The following is a 22,987-nucleotide window of genomic DNA, read 5'->3' on the forward strand; positions in this document are numbered from 1 at the left end:
ACTTTCTCACCTATTTTCATGTTAAAGTCTATCAGGATTCTCTTGTCCATAGGCATATATTATGACTATGAGATATGGAAAATAGACGTCAAGGCTGACTTTTTGAATGGTTATCTTGAAGAGACCATCTACATGAATCAACCAGAAGGATTCATTGAACAAGATCAAGAACAAAATGTTTGCAAGCTTAATCGGTCCGTTTATGGATTGAAACAAGAATCTCGATCTTGGAATATAAGATTTGATACTGTGATCAAATCTTATGGCTTTGATCAGAATATTGATGAGCCTTGTGTTTACAAAAAAAATCATCAATAGCTCAATAGCTTTCCTCGTGTTATATGTGGATGATATCCTACTTATTAGGAATGATGTAGGATTTCTGACTGATGTAAAGAAATGGCTAGCCGCCCAATTTCAAATGAAAGATTTAGGAGAGGCACAGTTTGTTTTAGGGATCCAGATTATAAGGGATCATAAGAACAAAAGGTTGGTCTTGTCTCAGGCATCGTATATTGACAAGATATTTGTCAGATATTCAATGCACAATTCCAAGAAGGGTTTATTACCTTTCAAGCATGGAATTATATGGTCTAAGGAATAGTGTCCTAAGACTCCTCAAGAGGTTGAGGAAACGAGACGAATTCCCTATGCATCGGCTATTGGCAGCCTTATGTATGCAATGCTATGTACTAGACCTGATATTTGCTATGCAGTAGGGAATATCAGTCGATATCAGTCCAATCTAAGATTAGATCACTGGACGACAGTCAAAATGATCCTCAAGTATCTTCGGAGAAAAACCACCACCCGCCTGGCAACCCCAGGAAAACAACTCGGGATCCGCTGACAAAATTCAAAAAGATTGGCGAGGAAAGAGTCGTTCCTTCACACCCCCACCCCGGGGGGGGGGGGGTGACTCTTTCCTCACATGTTGAGCACTGTTGATTAGAAGTTCTGGGCTAGCTCAACTCCACCCCTACCAGGGCCCTACCGGTGATCAGCTTTCAAAAAAGCACCTCTGTTTACGCCCCTTAGAAGGGCCTCCCCCTTTCCTTCCTTCCCCTTGAACTTCCCCTCCTTCCTTCCCCCCTTTGAAGAGGACTCGAACCTCCACGCTTTTTAGCACGAGATTTTGGATGAAAGGTTCAAGGAAAAATATAAATTATTTTTTATGCCCTTTCTGGAGTATGTGTTTGTGTTCCAAGGAGGGGTCACAGTATGCGCATTCCCTGGGCAAGAAGGATCCATTGAGAGGAAGGAAGGAAGGGGAGAGGCCCTCCTAGGGGGCGCGAGGGACTATATGCTCGTGTTGGAGATAAGGATTTGATCCTTACAAGATACACAAACTCTAACTTTCAGATTGATCGGGATTCTCGAAAATCCACATTAGGGTTAGTGTTTACTTTGAATGAAGGGCCTATAGTATGACCAAGCATCAAGCAAGGATGCATCGCAGACTCCACTATGGAAGCCGAATACGTAGTTGCTTGTGGAACTGCTAAAGAGGTTGTTTGGCTTAAGAAGTTCCTTACTGATTTGGAAATTATTCTAAATATTTCTTTTCCCATCACACTTTGTTGTGATAACAGTGGTACTGTGGAAAATTCTAAGGAACTTAGGAGTCACCGAAGAGGCAAGCACATAAAACGAAAATATCATTTGATTCGGGAGATTGTGCATCGAGGTGATGTGATTGTCACAAAGATTTCTTCAGAGCACAACGTCACTGATCCGTTTACAAAGGCTCTCACGGCTAAAGTGTTCGAGAGTCAACTAGAAAGTCTAGGTCTACGAGATATGCAGCATGTTGTCTAGGACAAGTGGGAGATGTTACTGGGGTATAGTATATGCCCCAGTTTATTGTGATTTTGTACTTTATTTATATTGTACATTAGATTCCCTAAGCTTTAAGACAAGTGGGAGATTGTGGACAAGTGGGAGATTGTTGGGAATAATGTCCTATATCTCTTTGTAATCTTGTATTTTGTAAAATTTGTATAAACATATTGTTGTTAATAAAATAAGTATTATTTTATCCGCATATACTCAATCCAATAAACTAAGATCCGAGGTTATTTCATGTAATTTAAACAAGTATGTAAAGACATACAAGTGGATCTTGTTTAAATAATAACCTAAATGGTCTGTAGTAGATGGATAAGCCTGGGTACCTTATCCTGGTGACACTACCGATATGGCCCACTTTGCAGGTGTTACAAGTGTTGTAAAGTGCTACAAATGATCTGATTCTGATTATTCATGTGGAGATATATGAGCGAGGGTATCCCATACAAAGAGTTTGTATAAGACAGGACCATGAAATGATTAGTCTCTTTATACAACACCGTTAATAATAGAGACTTATATTTCCAAGATTGAACCTAAAGATTAAAATTTATTTTGGTTTATGTACGAGGATTTAATTCCAAGATTATGGAGATTTTATAAGAGTTTTAATTGCTCGAATAATTGTTTGGGCTTAAATTTAACATTTGGAGGTGAATTCGAATCATACTACATCTTAGGTAAGTTTATGTGGAAATATTTGAGTGTTTGGAATTAGGATTGAGTTATTAATTTTAAAGATTAGTTTATGTTTAGGCTTGATTAAGGATTCGAGAATTTCACAAAGATTCAATTGCTTTTTGGTTCAACCTAATATCAAAATAGCTGATTGACTCCTCGTTTGGGTTAAATCTTTGAAACACAAACTCCCATTGTGATGTGGATCGCTGTTTCAACTACTTTTTTTCATAGTGGATAAATTTTCTCCTAAAACTTTGAAAATATTTATTACAAATATAAAAAAGAAATGCACACTTTTATAACTTGATGGTGATTTTGCGACTCTCGAATGATGCCTTCTTTAAGTACAAGTATACACTATCATCAAGACCTATGGAACATGTTATTTCGAGTATAGAATTCAAGGAAACAGATCACAAGATTTCCAAATTGGTTTGAATAATTGGATTAGGCAAGCAAGAGAAAAATAACTGATAAAAGTATGTTGGATTGGATTTTCTTTTGAAAATAGTAAATAAAAATAAGAAATCAAATGATGAGAAGAAGGAACTTAGAATAAAGTTTATTCCAACTTTTGCACCTGCAATCTTATCCAACTAGGTATAAATCAATCTTGGCGTGCAACTCTCTATTATGCACCCACAACTGGCAACTCTTTCAACTGCAACCTAATAGGTCTCATGTGCTGAGTGTAATGCTCCAGACTCAGGATTCAGTATCTAATGGCCCCAACATTCCACCTATTAGCAAGTTTTGTCATTTCTAACATGCTTCTTAGGAAACTTCCTAGGACATTACTTCAATATAGAATTGTTCCAAGCCAAGCACACTTAATTTTGGAGTTCCTATGATTGAGCCACTAAAAAGGAAGGTGTATCTTATTAGTATAAGTAGTAACTTTCAATTCTTTGAAGCTTTTCTTGGCCATACTTTTAAATCTTAGGATCCTTCTCATTCAAATGTGATCTCAATTCATTCACGTCTCCTAAATTTGAGGTGTTACATTGAAGATGTACTTGCAACCTATAGTTACAATGTTCAACGACATAAATCCAGGTTGAGTCTGTTTCGATCTCTTTTTAAGAGATTGTAGGGAGGCTAAGAAAACCAACACATATGTCTATGCTTGCTGTGACACTTAGATAATGAAAAAAACACACTTGAAACAATTTTATAGGCTTCTAGTCTATGTATAGGGCAAAATCAAGTTCTATATCTAAACATTTTGCTTATACTTCTTTTATGAAAACCGTTCTTGTTCAACTCTTTCGATGCTAACCATTGGGCAATACTTGGGACTTAAGTTGAGGCAAGTTAATTAACTAGTTTTCCACCTACTATGTATCCTTAAAGAGGGAAATTAGATCATAATTAAGGAAAAGAAAATAAATGGGAATGAAATGAACTTCATTCAATTAAATAAAGTATTGTAACATAAACAGTAAAGCAAAGCCGAAAACTAAGACAAGCCTAGTGATTAGATCTTCGTTTAGCAATATCTCAACCCTCATTCAAGGAAAGATAAATCCTTACACTTGGCTATTTCAATATCAAATGTCTAATAAAAGATTTACGATCTTAGACCATCTCTTTTCAAAAGTAAATGTGTCGAGAAGTAAAATACATAAAGTAAAGAAAAATGCAAAAAATGTAAATTGCTAAAAACTAAACCTAGATCTAAGAAAATTCTAAGGTGAAGAGAATTCTTATATATGGATCCTTGGTTGTTGTTTTGTTGAAGAATTGAGCTATATTTATAGGTGTGGGAGTCTTCAAACGGCCTTCAATGTCATGAGACTGTCCTCCATTGTAGTACTTAGGCAATCAAATAAGACTTGGAAATTAAAAATTGTCAAATCCCATAACTTCAGAAATCTGTCAAACAGTGTCCAGTTGTATGCACAATGTTGGTGCAATTGTGGGCATAATTTGGCTTCAAACCTTGGACAATCTTTAATCCATTGGTTGCCACAATTGAGACGCAATCTTCAAACATGTTGCTGACGTAATTGTAGGCACATTTCAACATCTCTCGACCTTCTTTTGCTTTTGACTAAGCTTCTGGATTACTTTGCGGCCACATTTGAAACACAATCTAATTTGAAATATGAACTTACACAAAATAATCTCAACACATCCAATCTAAAAAAATAAAAAAATAAAAAGAAAAGAAACTCAAATATCAACAAATCATTTTTATTTTACAAACCATGGTAAAAGCATGTTGAATACTTGCTTTTACCTAAAATTGCTCCTTTTTATGTGACTTGCATCACAAAACACTTGGGGCTATTTGGGACGTTGAGATGATGTAGGATGTGTGGAGTTCTTATGTCTGGAGAATTCTGATATATGTGTTTGAGTGTGCAGAGTTGTTATGTTAGTGCTATCTGATTCAGTTTTTGTATCCTATAATAATTTGCCTGTATGAACACTATTTTTTTTATAAAAAAAAATCTTATAATCCAATTGTTGTATCCATCCTATTTTGAGTAAGACATTGATTGCATTTTTTTTATTATTTTCAATCTCACGATATGGTATATAGTTTAATTTTATATTAAAATAATTAAAAATGATTACATTGATAATTTATATTAAAATAATTAAAAATGATTATATTAATTATTAAAATTTATTAAGTTTAAGTAATATATTTATATTTATTGATTAATTAAGCTATATTTTTATTTTTTAATATGCCAAAAATAATATCTCACTTTAGTTAGGTAACTTAGGTAACTTCAATATTAAAAAGCATGTAAACATTAAAAATAAATGAAGACAATGCAAATACTCATAAAAAAAATTAAAAAATTAATAATGCCAAAATTAATAACACTAAAAAATGTCAAACAGTCATTGTAATATATCCATTGTATAAGTAACATACCAAAATTAATAATACCAAAAAATACAACTGAAATGGAATATAGGAAAATACAAAAAAAAAAATAAATAAATAAATAACACATCAACCTCAAACTAATTGAATATTCCGTATTAGTTTGTGCTACATAACAAAACAATAAAAAGAAGTTAGAAAAAAATCTTGAAATAGTTATAAGGTTGGAAGAGAACTAGTTCGAATAGAGAAGTACCTATGTTACTTCTATGAAGTACAATATGGATGGAGACTACGGGTTGCTGGATCAAAACACAATGAGGCACCCTACCACTTACCAAACAACCAAAAGTTAGAAACTTAATAATATGAAAATAACATAACCAAACATTAGAAAGTAGAGAAGGAGAAACCGAAGTTAAACAACTCACCGGATTGACAAAATAAATCTTGGACAATGGAGGCTCTCAGCAAATAGAGAAGCACCAATGTTGTTGTAAAGGAAAAGTGAAGGGAGAGGGGTGGTTGTTGAACATTAATAACAACTTCAACAAATTAAAAAGAAAAAAAGTGTGACTAGCATTAGAATATTAAGTTTACATCATGAATGAACTCAAATCCAATTAATAAATTGGTTGAGTCATTAATGAAGTGGTTGAATGAGTAGTGAAAATACGCAAGTGGAATAAAATCAACAAATAATCAGAACAGTCATTAATAAAATCAGCAAACAATCAGAACAATCATAACTAAAGTTGGTGGATAGTTTAATAAAGGAGGTAACTAATAATGCATAATATTGAAAACGTGCAAAATATGCAAGTATGATCGAGTATGATCGAGTATGTTCAAGCATGATCGAGTATGAACGATCGAGTATGATCGAGTATGGTCGAGCATGATCGAGTATGAATGATCGAGCATGATCGAGTATGAACAATTGAGTATGATCGAGTATGTTCAAACATGATCGAGTATGAACGATCGAGTATAATCAAGCATGATCGAGCATGAACGATCAAGTATTATCGAGTATGATCAAGTATGAACGAGTATGTTCAAGCACTGAGATGATATACGACACACGAAAGGAAAATGACAGTGAGATACGAAACACGTTCCGAAAATGGACCTTCAAAGAATTAAAATTGATGAGATAGAATAATGGGTCTCCAAACACTAATATAATATAGGAGGTAGTATATACCATCTCATGTTGGACTCTCAAATATCCCCTTGATTTATTCACGATAAGTTTAGATAAAAAGCATAAATAACCAACGAGTGCTACCAAAACTCCAGATAAAAATACTATCAACTAAATATTATGAATTTAGAAAAATTGAGAATCAATAAATAAATATACTCCACTAAGATTCTTTTTCCAATGCTCCCATGCCCAATATATATATATATATATATATAACATAATTGATTGAAAAAGAAGAATGGGAAAATCAATTAAGACTCGAAATATCGATATCGACGAAAATATCAAGGTTTTGATTTTATGGAAATATTATGAAAATTTTTGAAAAAATTATGGAATTGATGAAAATTGTTATAATTGGTTAATGAAATTTTCATTGTGTCTTAGACTATAATTGACCATTTTTAATCACAATTTCTATAAAATAAGATAATATTGTCTATTGTGTATATAAATGTTGATGTGATAGCATAAAATTTAAAAAGAAATGAAAAAATAATTACAAAATATTATAAATGTTAGAAATATTTTGAGGTGAAATGATGTGAAGATCATGAAAGTTTTGGATGGTAAAAGAAAAAAGAACTCATATTAATTCAATTTTGAGATGAAATGATATAAAAATTTAATAAAAAAGTTTGAATGAGGTTAAAATAAATATAGGTTTTTTTTTTGTGGTTTTTTCAAATTCAATTTCTTTAGAAATAAAAGTTTTGGATCGAAAATAAAACTAAAAATTGACAAAAATTGGAAATTATAAAAAAAAAGTTGCACTGTAAAAAGGCTTAACCCTTTGTCGAAAATAATAATGGTGTGTGCAACTATAAAATTGTGTGTAATTGGAACCATAAAATTGAAGAACTTAAATTGGACTAACGTAGTTAATTAAAAAATCAAAATTTTCTCGAAATCTCAAAATTTTGTAGAAATGGGGAATCAAAATATTCTCGAAATTTCTCAAGATTTTCTCGAAATTGAGAAAAAATGAAATTTCTCCCAATCAAAATTTCGAGCCCTTCGAAATTTTGGAATTTCGAGAAATTTTAAATCATGAAACCAACTGAACTACACACCACAATCACTTGAATTTTTTTTCCCAATTCTCTTACCTTGGTTACTAAAAAAATAGAGAAAGCTAAGAGCCTATTTGGATTGACTTGAGAAAAAAATGTTTCTCAAAACACCAATTTTTATTCAAACACCGTTGACGAGAATTATTGAAAATACATTTTAAAAGTTATTTTGAGTGGTTACGAAACACTCTAGTTTTTTCAAAAATAACTTATTTTTTAAATTAAACATTTGAAAATGCATTCTAAATTAGAGATATCCAATGGGCAGAGACGGGGAAGCCTTCCCCATCCCCACCCCTTTTTCCATTCCTCGTCTTTGCGAATTTCCTCGGGAATGGGGCGGGAATTTTGCAGACATCGGATTTCCCGCAAGGAAAAATTTCCCGCATTTATTTTTCTCTTACATTTTTTTAAAATTTCATTTAGATATTTTTTTTTGTACAATTCTTTAAACATTTTCAATAGAATTTTCATTTAAATGAAATATTATCAATTTTACTAATTAAAACAATAATACACATACAATTTAAAAAATATAATTAAAATACTAAATTGTCATAAATTAAAATTCAACATTTAGAACATCCTATCTTAAATATTACAACATCCAAAGAATTAAAGTAATAAAAATCTTGAACTTAAATAATTAATCATATTAATAAAGTCTACAATATTCATATATATATATATATTAAAAATTTATAATTTATATACAAATTCGGGGCGGGGCGGCGGTCGGGATCAGTCCCCAACCTAAAATTGTAAATGGGAAATTCCTCACTCCCTCCCCCATTCTTCATGTATTCGAGGATTCCCCGCTCCGACCCTGCAGATTTTTTTGGACATCTCTATTCTAAACACACTCTAAACCTTTGATTTCAAAATTCATGTCATATATTTAATACCGCTATGTTCTTATGGATGGTTTTTAAACTTTGGAGTTAAACTCACAACATAGTTCTAAGTCTACAGTGAATTAATAAAATTGAAAATTTAGGATTAAAAAAAAGTCACCAATTCATTTTTTTTAGAAATTGCATTAAGTCAGATTCAGTGCGATGTGCCTATAGTAAATTTGGTGAGCCCGGATATTTCAGAAAGATCAAGACCCGATCTTGTTGAAATCAGGGTTTGAAGTTCCCCGTCCTAGAGCAGCACAAGAATGGCATAACCAGGTATGGCTTCCATTCTCAACTACGTTTCTCTCTCTCTGCGATTTAAATTTTGGTACTTTCTTCATTTTCATCTCTTAATTTGGTTTCTCTTTCGGTTCAATTTCGTTTTTCTTTATCTTCCATTGATACTGTTTCTGTAGAAACAATCAATTCTTTATCTTCCTGACTTCTTCTTCGAATCAAACTTGACATTGGTCCTCCATTTCAATTACCCATATATGTATTGCTGTTCAATTTGTATGTTCTCATTTTTCAGCATTTGATTTCCAGGATCTGATTGAGAAGTAGATTATGTCTGTGAGAGGGAGGAAAGTCTCCACTCGAGGGGAAGCAGTGGCAGCAAATTATGCTTTTGGGCCCCTTGAAGATGATGTTATTATAAAACATAGGCTTCTCACCCGGACAACGACCACAAGAGGGGAACCTCCATTGAAGAAGCTCCAGAAGAAATTCACTTCCTTTGTTCTTGAGATTGAAAAGGATGGTAGTAACAATGATGACTGTGAGAAGCTTTCCAGAGCTTTCTTACAAGAGCTATCCACATTTGAAATTCCTTTGCTGAAGAGTAAAGCAGTTGTTGATGCAAATATTAGGGAAAAGGAGAGCTTCCATGAGTTTAAGGATGAGATAAACAAACAAATTTTGTTAGCTCAGGATGATATTGAAGATCTTAAGAAGCAGCTTGAAGAAAGCAAAATTGAGAGGCAACACAAGGAGGAGTGTGAGGCAATTAGGAAGCTTATAGCAGCACAGCCGCCTAGGTCTGTGACACAAAAGACTATTGTGGATTTAGAGAAAGAGATTGCTGCACTTGATGCAGAGAACACAGCTAGTTCAAGGATGTTGGAGCTTCGTAAGAAGCAATTTGCTCTTTTGTTGCACGTGGTATGTTTCCCCCAGCAACTTTTTTACAATTATATTCTTTAACTGACCTTAAATATAAACAATTTGGTCTCTTGGTTTCAAGATTCATTAGTTTAAACCTTGGATTTGCCATTTGGTTTTGCTTATGAATTGTTTAGGGATTCTTAGACTGATTAGTGCATGTAGAGGATTGAGATGTATATGCTATCAGTGCTGGAACCCCCTAATTTTGGCTCATTTGAAGAAGGATGAGCATGGTTCTATTAGTGTTTTTTTGCTAGTTTACCCTCAGTGCTGAGATAATAGGAAAATTTGGTTCGAAGAAGATGTAATTTTTAGTGTTCAGTCTTGAAGATCTAAGATTTTTATTTGAGAATATCTTCTAGGCTCGAGTGACCATTCCAAGAGGAGCAACTTCATAATGTTGTGAAGAGCATGAGAATTCAAGATAAGTATACTAACTTCGGCATTTTTTTATAACCAGATGCCAATTTGCCAATTCTTTCTGGGAAAAAATCTTGAAGGCCTTCAAAGTCCAACCTTTACACTGCTTTTCTAAATGGCACGATCACTCTCTTAGAAATAATCTTCATCAAAGGAAAAGAGGTCTTGTCTTATGGGTCAAAGGGTTCCTTTGGTTAACTTGGCGCAAGTAAATCGCTACATCTTCAATTTTTTGAACACCTTATTTACATTGCTCTCACTTTTTATTGGGTTTGGCATAGAGATGGTAGGGCTAAGGTGGAGGTGGTGTTCTCATCTTTTCCTTTTACTGAGCAGGGCAAGGTTTAGTGACGAGCTAGTTTCTTTGCAGTTTTGTGGAGCATTTGGATTAAGTGGAATAATAGAAATTTTAGAGAGGTGGAGAGTTCAGTTGAGGAAGTTTTTGGGAGGTAGTTGGGTTAATGCCTCTTTATGGGTGCTGGTCACTAGGCCTTTATGTATTAATGAGTTTGGTCCTGTTCTTTTGGATTGAATATTCAGTTGTTAGGATTGGACTTCCTCTTTTATTGGGCCTTGTTTTCTTGTGTGCCCCAGTTCTTTTATATTCTTTCACTCCTCTCAGTGAAAGCGTGGGTTCTTTTGAGGATTGGACGCTATACCCATGCATGTTCGAATTTCCATCTGAGGATTTTCATGAAGCAGTTGTCTACCATGAGCTCCTGAACAAGATGGAATATCTTGAATTTCCATCTGTTCCACTGTTAGCCACTCTAGAATATATTATATCGTTCCTTCATAGGGTTAAAACATTATGTTACTGCCATTTGATCCAAGGGCTTCACATGATGGAATATTACATGAAGATTTCTGGGACATTTTAACGAGAGACTGCCTAGAAAATACCAATTAAAAAGCAGAATTCACCCAGCTGCTGCGGGATTTGGGAAAAGAAGTTTGTTTGTCAATAATTTCTTTTGGGGGAATAGAGAAAGTTGTGGCATAGTTCTTGGGTGGTTTCCAGGGAATGTCTGTTTGTGTTTTCAACTTCCCCATTCTGGAAATGACTTCAACCACTTCATATATATACTCTGATCTGGACTAAGATTTTGCGTAAGGCGGATTCACCTTTAACATCTGTACATTTTCCTTTTCTTTTTTGCCTTCCGAATAATTTCTGTGTGCGTGCGTGTTATGTTTTCATCATCATTATTATTATTATGCTTATTGTTATTTTGGTGGGTTCTTTTGACTGGGGCAGTGGGGGATGCTGAGGCCTTTTAAATATCTAGAAATTGTAGTCACAACTGAAAAGATCGCTAACCACACTTTTGACAATCTGGAAAAAATTGTTCTCTGCTATAAGTAATAACGTTGTTCAAGCAGCAGGCTTGCACGTTTGTTCTCTCTTGTGATTATGGAGAGTCCCGAGGTTTACTCATATACTCTGAAATACAATGTCAGCAGCTTTGTATCTAAATAATTATTGTCCAGGCTTTGATTGCTTACAAACTTTGTACCTAACAACTGAAATCCTCAATTTATATTGGCGCAGGTGGATGAGTTGCAAAATACCATAGAGGATGAACAAAAGAGTTTAATTGAGGAAATGAGAATCACAGCTGAGGAGAATAAGATTGGTGTGGACGATGCTAGTGGAGGCCTGGAAGCCATGGCTGTTGACTGAGGCCAAACTCTCGGATGTTCTGGTGTAAAAACTTGTATGCATACTTTTTTCTTTCAACTCCATATCAAAGCGATTATGTTATCTGAATCTTGCTCAAGTTGAGAAATCAAAATGCAATAGTTTGATCTAAGGATGATCATTTAAACTACAAAAATCGAACCAATTAAGAAACTTAACCAAAACTGAATTAATGCGGTTTCATTCGGTTTAATATAATTATCAAACCGAATTTAGCAGTTCGATTCGGTTTTAAAACTTAAATTGAAATGAAATCGAATCGAACCGAATCGAATCATATTATTTTGAAAAATATAAAAAAATAATATATATATATTTTATTACCTAGGGACTAGGGTTATCTTCAACCTCTTAAACTTGCCACCGCCCACACCACACCCTCTCCCTTTTTCTGCTTTCTCTGATCGTCTCACTCTGCCCAGCCAAGAAACGCAGCCGGCCAAGATCGTCTCTCACTCTCTCTGATCTTCTTCTTCGATCTTCTTCTCCTTCTCCAATCTTCTTATTCTTCGATTTCGGTGTGTGAAATGGTGCATTTTCGGAAATGAATTAGAAGGGAACAGGAGATTTCTGGAAAAGTAGAATTGAAAAATTTTGGAAGAAAAATCCAAAATCGAAAACAGAACCGAACCGCAATAGGAACTGAAACCGAATTTTGCCGACCAGTTTGGTTTAATATAATCTGAAATCCGAATTTTTCGGTTTGGTTCGATTTGACTTCCAAGTCGAATCAAACCTTGAACACCTCTAGTTTGATCTTCTAGATATTCTCATCAAAGCCCAATCGAATAATGCATAATCTTGTTCTTATTCTCAGGTATTCTAGGTTAAACTACATGCCATAGCAAAAGAGTAAAAGTAATTCCATTGATGTTTAGGAATTTTTTTTTCTTTTTGGTGCTGGAAATGTGAGAATTTTTTTTCTTAGATAGGATTATAGTTTTGGCAGATCAAATTGTTTTAACCGACTATCGAACATATGAATTTCATTCTGTGGTTATGAATCGTAGACAGTTTTCATTTTATGAAAATTGTTTTTGAATGATTAGAACATATTTTAGAGTAATTTTGATCTAACAAAATTGATTTTAACAATTTCAAAATCACGTTGATTATCACATGTTTTATGGTTATTTATAACGAAAAATGTTAGTTAAATTATAAGTTTAATCATTGAAATCAAATTTATGTCTATTTGATTTGAGCTTCAAAAGGTATTGAATATGTATTTAAACTTTCAAACTTGTATTTGGTCATTTATTTAATAAAAAGAGAAAATCCATAAAAAATTGATGAAAAATAATAGATATTTAAAAAGTAAATAATAGTTAAAAATTCGTTATTATAAAAATTAAAAAGAAAAAAAATGGAGAATTAAAGGAGATAGGAGAAGTGGGAGAGATGTAAAAATAAAAAATGAAAAGAAATAAAAAGGATTATGGAGCAATACAAGAAAAAAAAAATTGGAAAAAGGAAGTGGCAAGAATGACAGAAAATTATAAAATTGTAAATTTCGTAATGTTTTTCTTTTTTTGAAAAATTAATTTACAAATGTAACAAAAATATATATTAGATATGATTTCCATTCTTTATTATTTCAATTTTACCCTCTTTGATGTATCAATATGTACGGGCAGGTTATATGATATACTTTATATTTCTTAGACCAATTAGTTATATAATTGATATATAATATTTATCAGTTAATATGTATTGTTTTTCTAGTATATTATCATCACCTTATAATGGTTCAATTTATTATTTTGGTAACCACATGTTGTTCATGGAAATCTGCATGTCCAATTTTCTTCAGTTATATAAAGAGACGAATCATCTCGTGTGGTTCGGTCTTATACAAACTTTTTGTATAGGACACCCTCACTCGCATGTCTTCACATGAATGGTCAGGATCTAGGGCCGGATCATCCTTAATCCTTATACTACAGACTTTTTTAGGTTATCACTTAAGGCATGATTCACTTGAATTAGGACACCAATCCCAACAGTCACTACATGTACGAATCGTCTGTAGCACTTTACAACTCCTTGTAACAACTATAGAGTGGGCCGCATCCAATAGTGTTACCAAAATAAGACACCCAATTTTATTCATATACTATATATCATTTAGACTATTTACTCGAACCTGATCCACACTTATGTCTCCATATAAAGTTCAAGTACTCGTGTAATAGTCATGGATCTTTTAGTTTATTGGATTTATTTCTAAAATCAAATAAGTAATTCATATATTCAATACCACTTTATTGAATCAAATTTCAATAACAATTTTATTGATTTACAAAATGAGTTTATTGTTTACGAGCCATGAGTTTTAGAACATAAGACTCAACAAACTCACACTTGGACTAAAACTCAAGCGGTAACATACATATGAATATATAATGCTGAGTTTTTGAGTTTTACGAAGAAATACAATAAACTAGGGCATCACGTACCCATGGTTTTTCTTTTAGGTATCACATACCCAAACTTAGATATCACATACCCATGGGTTTTTCTCCCACTTGCCCTAGGTTAGTTAACTCGCAATCCTAGTCGCACTAGGTGATCCTCAAACACTTTAGCCGAGAGGATTGCTATAAACACTTTAGTGTACTTTGGATTTCTTATTAAACTATATAGGGAATGCATCTTATTTTCACAACTCTTTGTTTCTCGATGTCATCACCGAGACTTGATGACTTGAGTTTCCACTAAACCCAAATAATGGCTAGGTTGTCATACATTCCTCCCACTACATCGAGGTACCCTCAACTCTTTGAGTAAGATGCATCTGACTTGTCTAAACAACTTTTGTTACATCGTTAGCTTTACTTAATAACTCTTTATTGATATACACTTTGCTTTTTATGGAAACTAAATAATACATGGTGATCTCGTATACTTTTCTAGGAAAAATTTAGCATTTGTCAACACAGACACTTGATTTTCTTTTACATGAAAAGTATACTATTTTTGGGTTGCCTACAAATAGGCATGCCTTTTGAATAATATTTCAACACTTATTACGAATAGGGTTGCCTACAAATAGGGTTTGACACTAACACATGTATCGATCTTTTCTCTAGATTTCTGAACTATGCAAATATCTTTTACATCTCATAAACAGCTTTTATGAGTTCTCCACATCTCATATGGAGTTTTAGAAAATACCTTAAAATTGGAATGATGTTCAAAACAATTAAGGCAACTAGGTGTAGAGAATTTTCAATGAATATCATGTTCTATCAAAATAGTCCTAGAAACCTCAAACTCTCTATTTTCTTTACTTTGATCCAATCGAAGTATTTCAAATTTATTTTACCTAACAAGTTTTATACACATTGAACTCTTCAAGCTTTTGCCTTTATTGAAGAGTTCAAGTTTTTGTCTTTTATCTGTTTTACATCTCGAATTTATTTTACCTAACAAGTTTTTGCCTTTATTGATTTCTAGTCATTTTTAAATATCTAAATATTTGCAAATAACTTTTAACTTGGTTGATTCTAACAGAAGTTGCTATAAGATAAAACAGATACAACTTTTGCTAATGAACATTTTATTTATAACAAAAAAGTTTATACAATATGTTATTTACAAAAGATAAAATAACTTTCATTACAATAACAAAAGTAAACAAGTTTATCTTTCAACAGAAACTGCATCTCCCACTGGTTGTTTTGAGAAATTCTCCCTTGCTCAAAATTTGGAGTTTACAAGGAATTAGTTTCCTTGTTTTGCTTTCTCTACTCTTTTCTCCGTAGGTATTATGGGCAGTTTCTCTTCCAGTGCCCTTCTTCGCTGCAGTGGAAACATTTTCTTTTATCTGCAGCATTTGTCTTGCCCTTTTTGCCAGTAGGTTTTTTTTCCCTTTCTTTTTGTTCATATTTACTGAAATACTCTTATTCTTTGAGGAAGAAGCAATATCAGGCCTTTTAGAGGACGATCCTCTTTTTTATATAGTAGTAACATTTACCTCTGCTTCCAGTCATTTTGCTCTCATCATGGTCTGGTAAGCCTGAAGCTCATTGAGAAGCGTAGTCAAGTTATACTCTATTTTATTCATCAGTGCATTCGTACAGAATTGCAAGAAACTCTTCGGAAGAGATTTAAGACTAAAACAAACTTGACTCTTCTCATCAATGACAACACCATTTACTTCTGCCATGGTTAAATGGACATCATGTCCAGGACATATTCTCTACCAAAGACTCCTTCTTTCATATGACAGTTGTAAACATATTTGATTGCATCATGTCTTAGGGAGAAGAATGGTTGTCCATACATCCCACACAGAGATTCCACAATCTACTTAACAGTATTCATACTCTCATGTTTCTTGGCCAATACATCAGATATGCTGATAAGAATATAGGCATGAGCTTTCTTATTAGACCTGATCCATTTGTCATATGCATCCCGAATATTTCGATTTGCATTTGAGCTAGGAACGGGAGGGCATTCCTTTTTAAAACGAATCTCAGGCCTATCACCAATATTGTATTTAAGTTTGATTTCCACGTAACATAGTTATCCTCGTAAGTTTATTAGAAGCTAATAGTTGTGCTAAAGAATTCGTCATTCTGAAAATATAAACCAATTTTATTAGTGAATTGCTTTTAAACCAAATTATATTTTAGCAAAGTAATAATGTATCCAAAATTTCATTGTTTTTGCAACAATACTATAGTGAGTCATAATAAGTGCTACCAAGGGGCAGTCAAATATTCCTTCACTAAAGTAAAACATTCTTAACTAAATACTATATTCAGAATAACAAATATTTCGATAGTCATTTAGCTACTGTTTTTTTGTCAAAACTTATTAACACTTTAGTAATTTCGTATGTGTAACCCTCCATTTTCAAACCTTAGAGATCGGCCCTGACGATGCTATCGAACTGGAAAGTTAAAGTTGGAAAATGACCTAAGAAATCCTATCTATTTCTGGAGTTTGAGTTGTTCCAAATCCTATGTTACAACTCTTCGAAGGGATAGTCGTCATTAAACAACTAGCAAGGCCGGCATAAAGATGACAAGCAGGCGCAACAGAGGAATCTTACCGTCCAAACAAACGAAAGAGACCGTAGGATGTGTTGACATATATCCTTCACCCATTTATTATAAACTACTTCCCCCATTCACCTTGATGTTGACTCATACAAACACTTTTCGAATGGAGCAGTCGAGGTTCATAATCGATACGAAGCATTGTATGGACCTCATGGTGTGAACTTTCTAGGGACGTGAGAATTGAAATCAATATATCGTTATAATAGGTAATTTGACTTATGTGTTGAAATAGTAATTTTGGATCGTATTTCTACATAATCCAGACTAGACACAAGTAGTTTTCTCAAAGTTTTATGAGCTGTTAAGTTTTTGGCACTGTTGTTGGAAACTTTTCCACTATTTGATTGTGTTAAGAATAGTTTATGAAATTTCATATGATGCACTATTGCATTGTTATGTATGTAGGGATCGAATCCTGCAGCAGAAACGTTTTGTTAAAATGCTTTGCATCCTGCAAATCGATTTTACATTAAACAAAATCATTGTACAAAATAGAATATAAAAACATGTAAATTAGCATGCATTAAGGAAAAGATTATAACGATTCTTGCCTTTGTAGATTTCCTGATGTCACGAACAAGCCTCTCCAAGGTTCTAACGAATGGATCTCCAAACAATCTTGATCACAAACAACTCCTTAAGCGATCTCGAACACTACCACAAAAATAACCTCATTATTCTCTGGGATTTCAATAGAATGATAGGTGGTATCTAACTATTGGGAGAGGAGAGGAGAAAAGAGTTTTGGAGAGTAGAGAGGATTAGAGGAAATTCTGCACAATAACACTAGGGTGTTGTGTACTGGATTCTGTGTGTTTTCAAAGGGTCATAAGAAGGTCTTTATATAGAGAAAGTCAAAACCTTTTCCTAATATTTTTCTTTTCCAATAATATTTATTTAATTAATTATCCCATTTTATTAAATAACACTTATTTAATTAATTAGCTCAATTAAAAATACTTGTTTAATTTTAATTTGCATAATATTTAAATAACTATTTATACATTATACTCAATTTAATGTATATATTTAATTATCATATACATCCCATGTATATGTGAAAAATCTCTCTATTAATTAATTCTTTGTGAATCTAATTCACTTGAATTAATTAATTTGAATCTTATTCAAATATCACTTTCCAATTTAATTATAGATCATATTATTACTTATATATTAATCACATTAATATATAGTTTTCTCAAATTAATTTGAACAATTCAAATCATCCTTCTTAAGTATTCACTAGTGAGCTAACGAGGGGACCTGGTGGGCCTAGATTAGAAACTCCAACGATACGAGATTAATTGGCTAAACTCATTAACCAAATTAATTAATATTTGTTAACTGTGGGTACATTTCACTAAAGACCCACAACTGCAATCTTCTCACTGTAGATATATTTATGTGTCCATGGATATAGACCAATACCAGGAAGTCATTCTTGAGTGTTCGTAACTCCAATTGGGTCAAATTACTATTTTACCCTTGGGTAACTTCTAACTCCTTAAGTACCAGTGCTCATCTAATGAAAAACCTGTTTATGGTCTAACTAATAAATAGAAACTCTCCCAGGCCAATGAGAGGGTTAGAGTCCTTTGTTCAAGTCCTGGAGACATCATTTAAGGGAACACTCATCTACTTACCCTTAAGGCGGGGGAGTGAATTCCATCTTGTATTATTATGTTCTCAACTCCTCACTTGGTCTTGTCCCCAAAATGGTAGGCTTATTGGGTCAGAGGTTTGGCCATTCTCACCCATACAAATCAAAGGAAAATCTCTCATGAACAAGAGTTCATAATATACTCAGGATTAAGACTAAGTCACTTGGATCATCCTAATGAAATAGGAACCTAACTAGTCAACAGTGTTATATCTAGTGATTACTATTTCGCGGTCTAGTCTTATGCAAACTCATTGCATAGGATATTCTTACTCGTGTCACCTACATGAATGCGTCGGATCATTACGTTTGTATCAAAGATATTCTCACTCGTGTCACCTACATGAATGCGTCGGATCATTACGTTTGTATCAAATACAAAGTCGGTCATATCCATAAGGTTACTAGGATCAGGTACCTAAGCTTATTCCTATACTATAGACCCTTTTGGTTGTATCTTAAATATTGATCCCTTTTTGTCTCCACATACAGTTCAAGATTCATAAGATAGCTTTGGATGTTAGTTTATTGAATTTAGGGCTATTATGACAAAATAAATAATAATAAAAATAATAACATTTATTGATTTAACATCTATAACTCTTTATTGATGATTGTCAATTAATAAATTTACTATCTATGAGTTTTAGGGCATAATACCCAACAATATACATATAAGTGTCTCACCTGCAATTTTTTAACATGATAGGTAAAGATCATGTATGTGTGACTGAAAAGCACTTGAAAAGTGCTTTCATTGTCATTAATTTAGGGCTCTCTTTGCCTTGTTTTATTAGGTTTGATGTTGTTTGCTATGATTTTCAGGATTTGAGCAAGAGAATGGGATTTTAAAGTCAAAAGAGTCAAACCAGGCCAAGCCTTCTAAGATTAGGATGAAAAAAATAGTAAATATGGCAAACCATGAGGGTGCTGCGACATTGCACAACGCTGCATTCGGCGCCCTTTATAGAGAGCATTAGTAGGAGAGTGTTGTGGCGTTACCTTGCAATGTTGGCAATCAAATCGCAGTGTTACAACAAAGAGATGCAATGTTGCACGACACCACATCGTTGTACTATGGTGCCTTGGCACTAATTTATTTTAGGAAAGAAAAATCTCCCATTTAGAAATCTTTTCCTGTAAGATCTAGGGTTCCCCAGCCGATTTAGACACGACATTGGAGCTTAGTGTGAGTTTTCCTGCAAAATAGAGTTGTGAGTGTGAGAGAAACTGTTTGGAGGTCTTACGAGGTTCCGAGGTGCAAATCAAGGATATATTGACGTACTTCAACATGAGAAATCTTTTCGACAGTAGTTTTTCCTTGTTTTTTTCACTTTTTTCACTGTTTAAGTTTTCCAAATTTTATGAGAATATGTGTTTGACAACCATGAGTCTAGAATCATTTGTTCTAAGGTATTGATGAGCTTATTCGTGGATTTGAGTTAATGCATAATATTTTTATGAATAATGTGGAATTGAATGTTTCTAATACTATTGAGCTTAGGTTTATATTGGTTGGCCATCAATATACGGTTAAATGTTCAATTTGATAGATTGCATGCTTAACTAGACTTATAGTATTGAATCATTGTTAATCTCTCATGAAAATAGTTAGGTTAATAATGAAAGTTGCTTATGGCTCTGCTTAATGCCATGCTTTTTTATTTTGGTTTCAATAAATTAGCAATCAACTGTGTTACATGAGAAAAGTTTATTGTTGAAATATAAGAGAGTGTAGTTTCTAGACTTAAACATCCCAATAACACAAGTTTGTCGGATGCTACTGTAGGAGGGTCGATATTTGCACAAACAACCTTGGAGGCACATACTATTCTTGAGGAAATGGCCAATACAAACTACAATTAGCCCAAGAAGAGATTATCTGCCACTAAAATAGTGGGACTATGTAATTAATGAGGTAAATTTTTTAAAAGCTCAACTGATTTCTCACTAATGTCCTTGGTAAATTAACTACAAGTGGCTAGGCAAAAGTGAGCCTTCCGTTGATAGCACCTATGGCAGTTGAGGCCTCAACCAACAAACAGAGGGTCATTATGAAAATTAGGTGGTCAACTATTTTGGTAGAAATCAAGCATATCGTGGAGGCTCACAACAATAGCTTCCAACTCATTACAACCCAGGTTTGAGACATCTTGAGGATTTTTCCTATGTTAACAATAGGAATGTTTTGCATGCACCCCCATGTTATTTTATTATAGGTTTATCAAATATTGAAAAGAAACCTTCCTTGGAATAATTAATGGTTGAGTTCATCAAGGAATCTAAGGAAGGACTACTGCTTTAGAAAACACTGTGCAAAGTCAAGGCAAGGCCATTTAGAGTATGGAGGTATAGATTAGTCAATTAGCCACTTCCCTCCATACCTTGCAAAATGGTAAGTTCCCTCGTCCCCAAAGAAAAATCCTAAATAAGAGTGTAAAGTTGTGATTGTTGGGGTTGATGCCCTAAATCTCGTAAGGTTCTGTAGTTTGTAAACACCTGTATGAACAAACGCTTGTGATGTAATAATATGAGATATTCTATTCACTACTGTTTATGAAATATGAGATATTTTACTAGCATTTACCATAAACCAATAAACTAAGATCCTTGGTTATCGTTGTAACTTAAGCATGTATGTGGAGATATATAAGTAGATCATGCCTTAAGTAATAACCTAAATGGTCTGTAGTATATGGATAAAGGAGGAAAACCTTATCCTGGTGACACTACGGATACGACCCACTTTGTAGATGTTACAAGTGTTGTAAAGTGCTACAGATGGTCTAATCTTGATCATTCATGTGGAGACATGCGAGCGGGGTATCCTATACGAAGGAGTTTGTATAAGATCGGGCCACGAAGTGTTTAGTCTCGTTATATAATATCGTTTATGACAGAGACTTTCATTTCACTAGGATGACCATAGGTAACATGACCTTAATCCTAAGTGAGTTGGGAACTCCTACCTATGAGGGTGATCCTTTGATTTGCATGGGTGCGAGTGGTCATATTGTCGACTCAAACCTACCACTTTTGGGATTCATCTGATTGGGGAGCTGGGAACTCAGCTACACAAGATGGAATTCACTCATTCCCTGAAGTAGGGGTAAGTAGATAGATTACTACATTAAGGGCTGATTCCGGAGCTTGAACGATGTGGCACCACACACTTTCTCATGGCCCGAGAGGTGTTCACTCATAGTAGGACTATGATGTATTGTTCATTAGAGGAATCGTGGTACTTAATGAGTTAGATATAACTGCAGAGGCAAAACAATAAATCGGTCCAGCTGTACTTATGAGCGATCTGTGAAGGGTTATCATATTATTGATTGGTTATATCCAATAGACACATAAATATATCTACAGTGAGAAAAGAGTGAAGCTGTCGGTCTTTAGTGGAGTACCCGGAAGTTAACAGATGGTGGATCACGTGATTAAAGAGTTTAGTCAGTTATTCACGTACCGTTGGAGCTTCAAGCTACAGGTCCATAAAGTCCCCTTGGTAGCTCAATGGATTCAAGTTGAGAATCAGTTTTTAGTTTTTGGGTTAGTTTGAAGTGTTCAAATTAACAAGAGGAAGTTTAATTATATATGATACAATTAAACTTGTTCAATTATATGTGATATAATTGATATGATATATGAGATATATTAATTGGAGGAATTTGATATAAATATGATTTATATTGAATAAAGGATAAAAGAAATGTGGTTTAAATATTACATATGATGCGATATTAAAACTATAGGTTATAAATGTAATATGATAAGTTAGTTATTATATTTATTTATAATTAAGACAATTATATGATAATTGTGGTTGGTTATTTTCTTCATTAACCATGAAGGTGGGAGGTTATTTTCAGTTTTGAATAACTGAAGGATAAAATGAAAAGTGTTTTCATTTTGTATGAAGATCGCTTCACTAAGTGCTTTACTAATCGTTTAGCTGACGAGAGACTACACGATATCCTTCTAAGTGAGGGCTTAAATGATCGTGTAAAGCGTCTTTTACTAAACGATCGTGTAAAGCGATTTACTAAACGATCGCATGCTAAGGGAGATTTACTAAACGATCCAGAGTGTTTTACTAAACGATCGTGTACCTTCAAGATTTACTAAACGATCAAGCATACTCAGTCTGTGCGATAGACAATACATTCTCCCACTTGCTTGATCGTATACTTTGATCGTTTATCCTCCATCCCTCTACCAAATTCACAACAAGAGTTCTGGATTCTCACTCCGAGAATACCAAGGTTGCCGAGTGGTGGTGTTAAGGAGAAGACTGTTCGTGATTACTAGACGATTGGGTAGGTGATCTGAACAAAAGCAAGAGGTTGTTGTCCAATTCTTCATGAGAGCGAGAGATTTGTAGAAAAAGAGTTCTTCAAAGGTATG

General features: G+C 33.6%; 1 protein-coding gene across 2 annotated transcripts; it reads left to right on the plus strand.

Moving 5' to 3' along the window:
• The first annotated feature begins 8,693 nt into the window (after positions 1-8,693).
• Positions 8,694-11,954, plus strand: LOC120089518 (THO complex subunit 7A). 2 transcript variants are annotated; one of them, XM_039047017.2, is made up of 3 exons: positions 8,694-8,832; positions 9,103-9,717; positions 11,693-11,954. In XM_039047017.2, exons 2-3 carry the CDS (start codon positions 9,124-9,126, stop codon positions 11,822-11,824), a joined length of 726 nt encoding a protein of 241 aa, XP_038902945.1. In that variant the 5' UTR covers positions 8,694-8,832; positions 9,103-9,123; the 3' UTR covers positions 11,825-11,954. The 2 variants fall into 2 exon arrangements, with proteins under 2 accessions (XP_038902945.1, XP_038902946.1); XM_039047018.2 differs by having other exon boundaries at positions 8,715-8,884.
• Positions 11,955-22,987: the final 11,033 nt, after the last annotated feature.

This window comes from Benincasa hispida, chromosome 10, assembly GCF_027475165.1.
Source record: "Benincasa hispida cultivar pf3 chromosome 10, pf3_genome.v1.1, whole genome shotgun sequence".
Taxonomy (NCBI): Eukaryota; Viridiplantae; Streptophyta; class Magnoliopsida; order Cucurbitales; family Cucurbitaceae; genus Benincasa; species Benincasa hispida.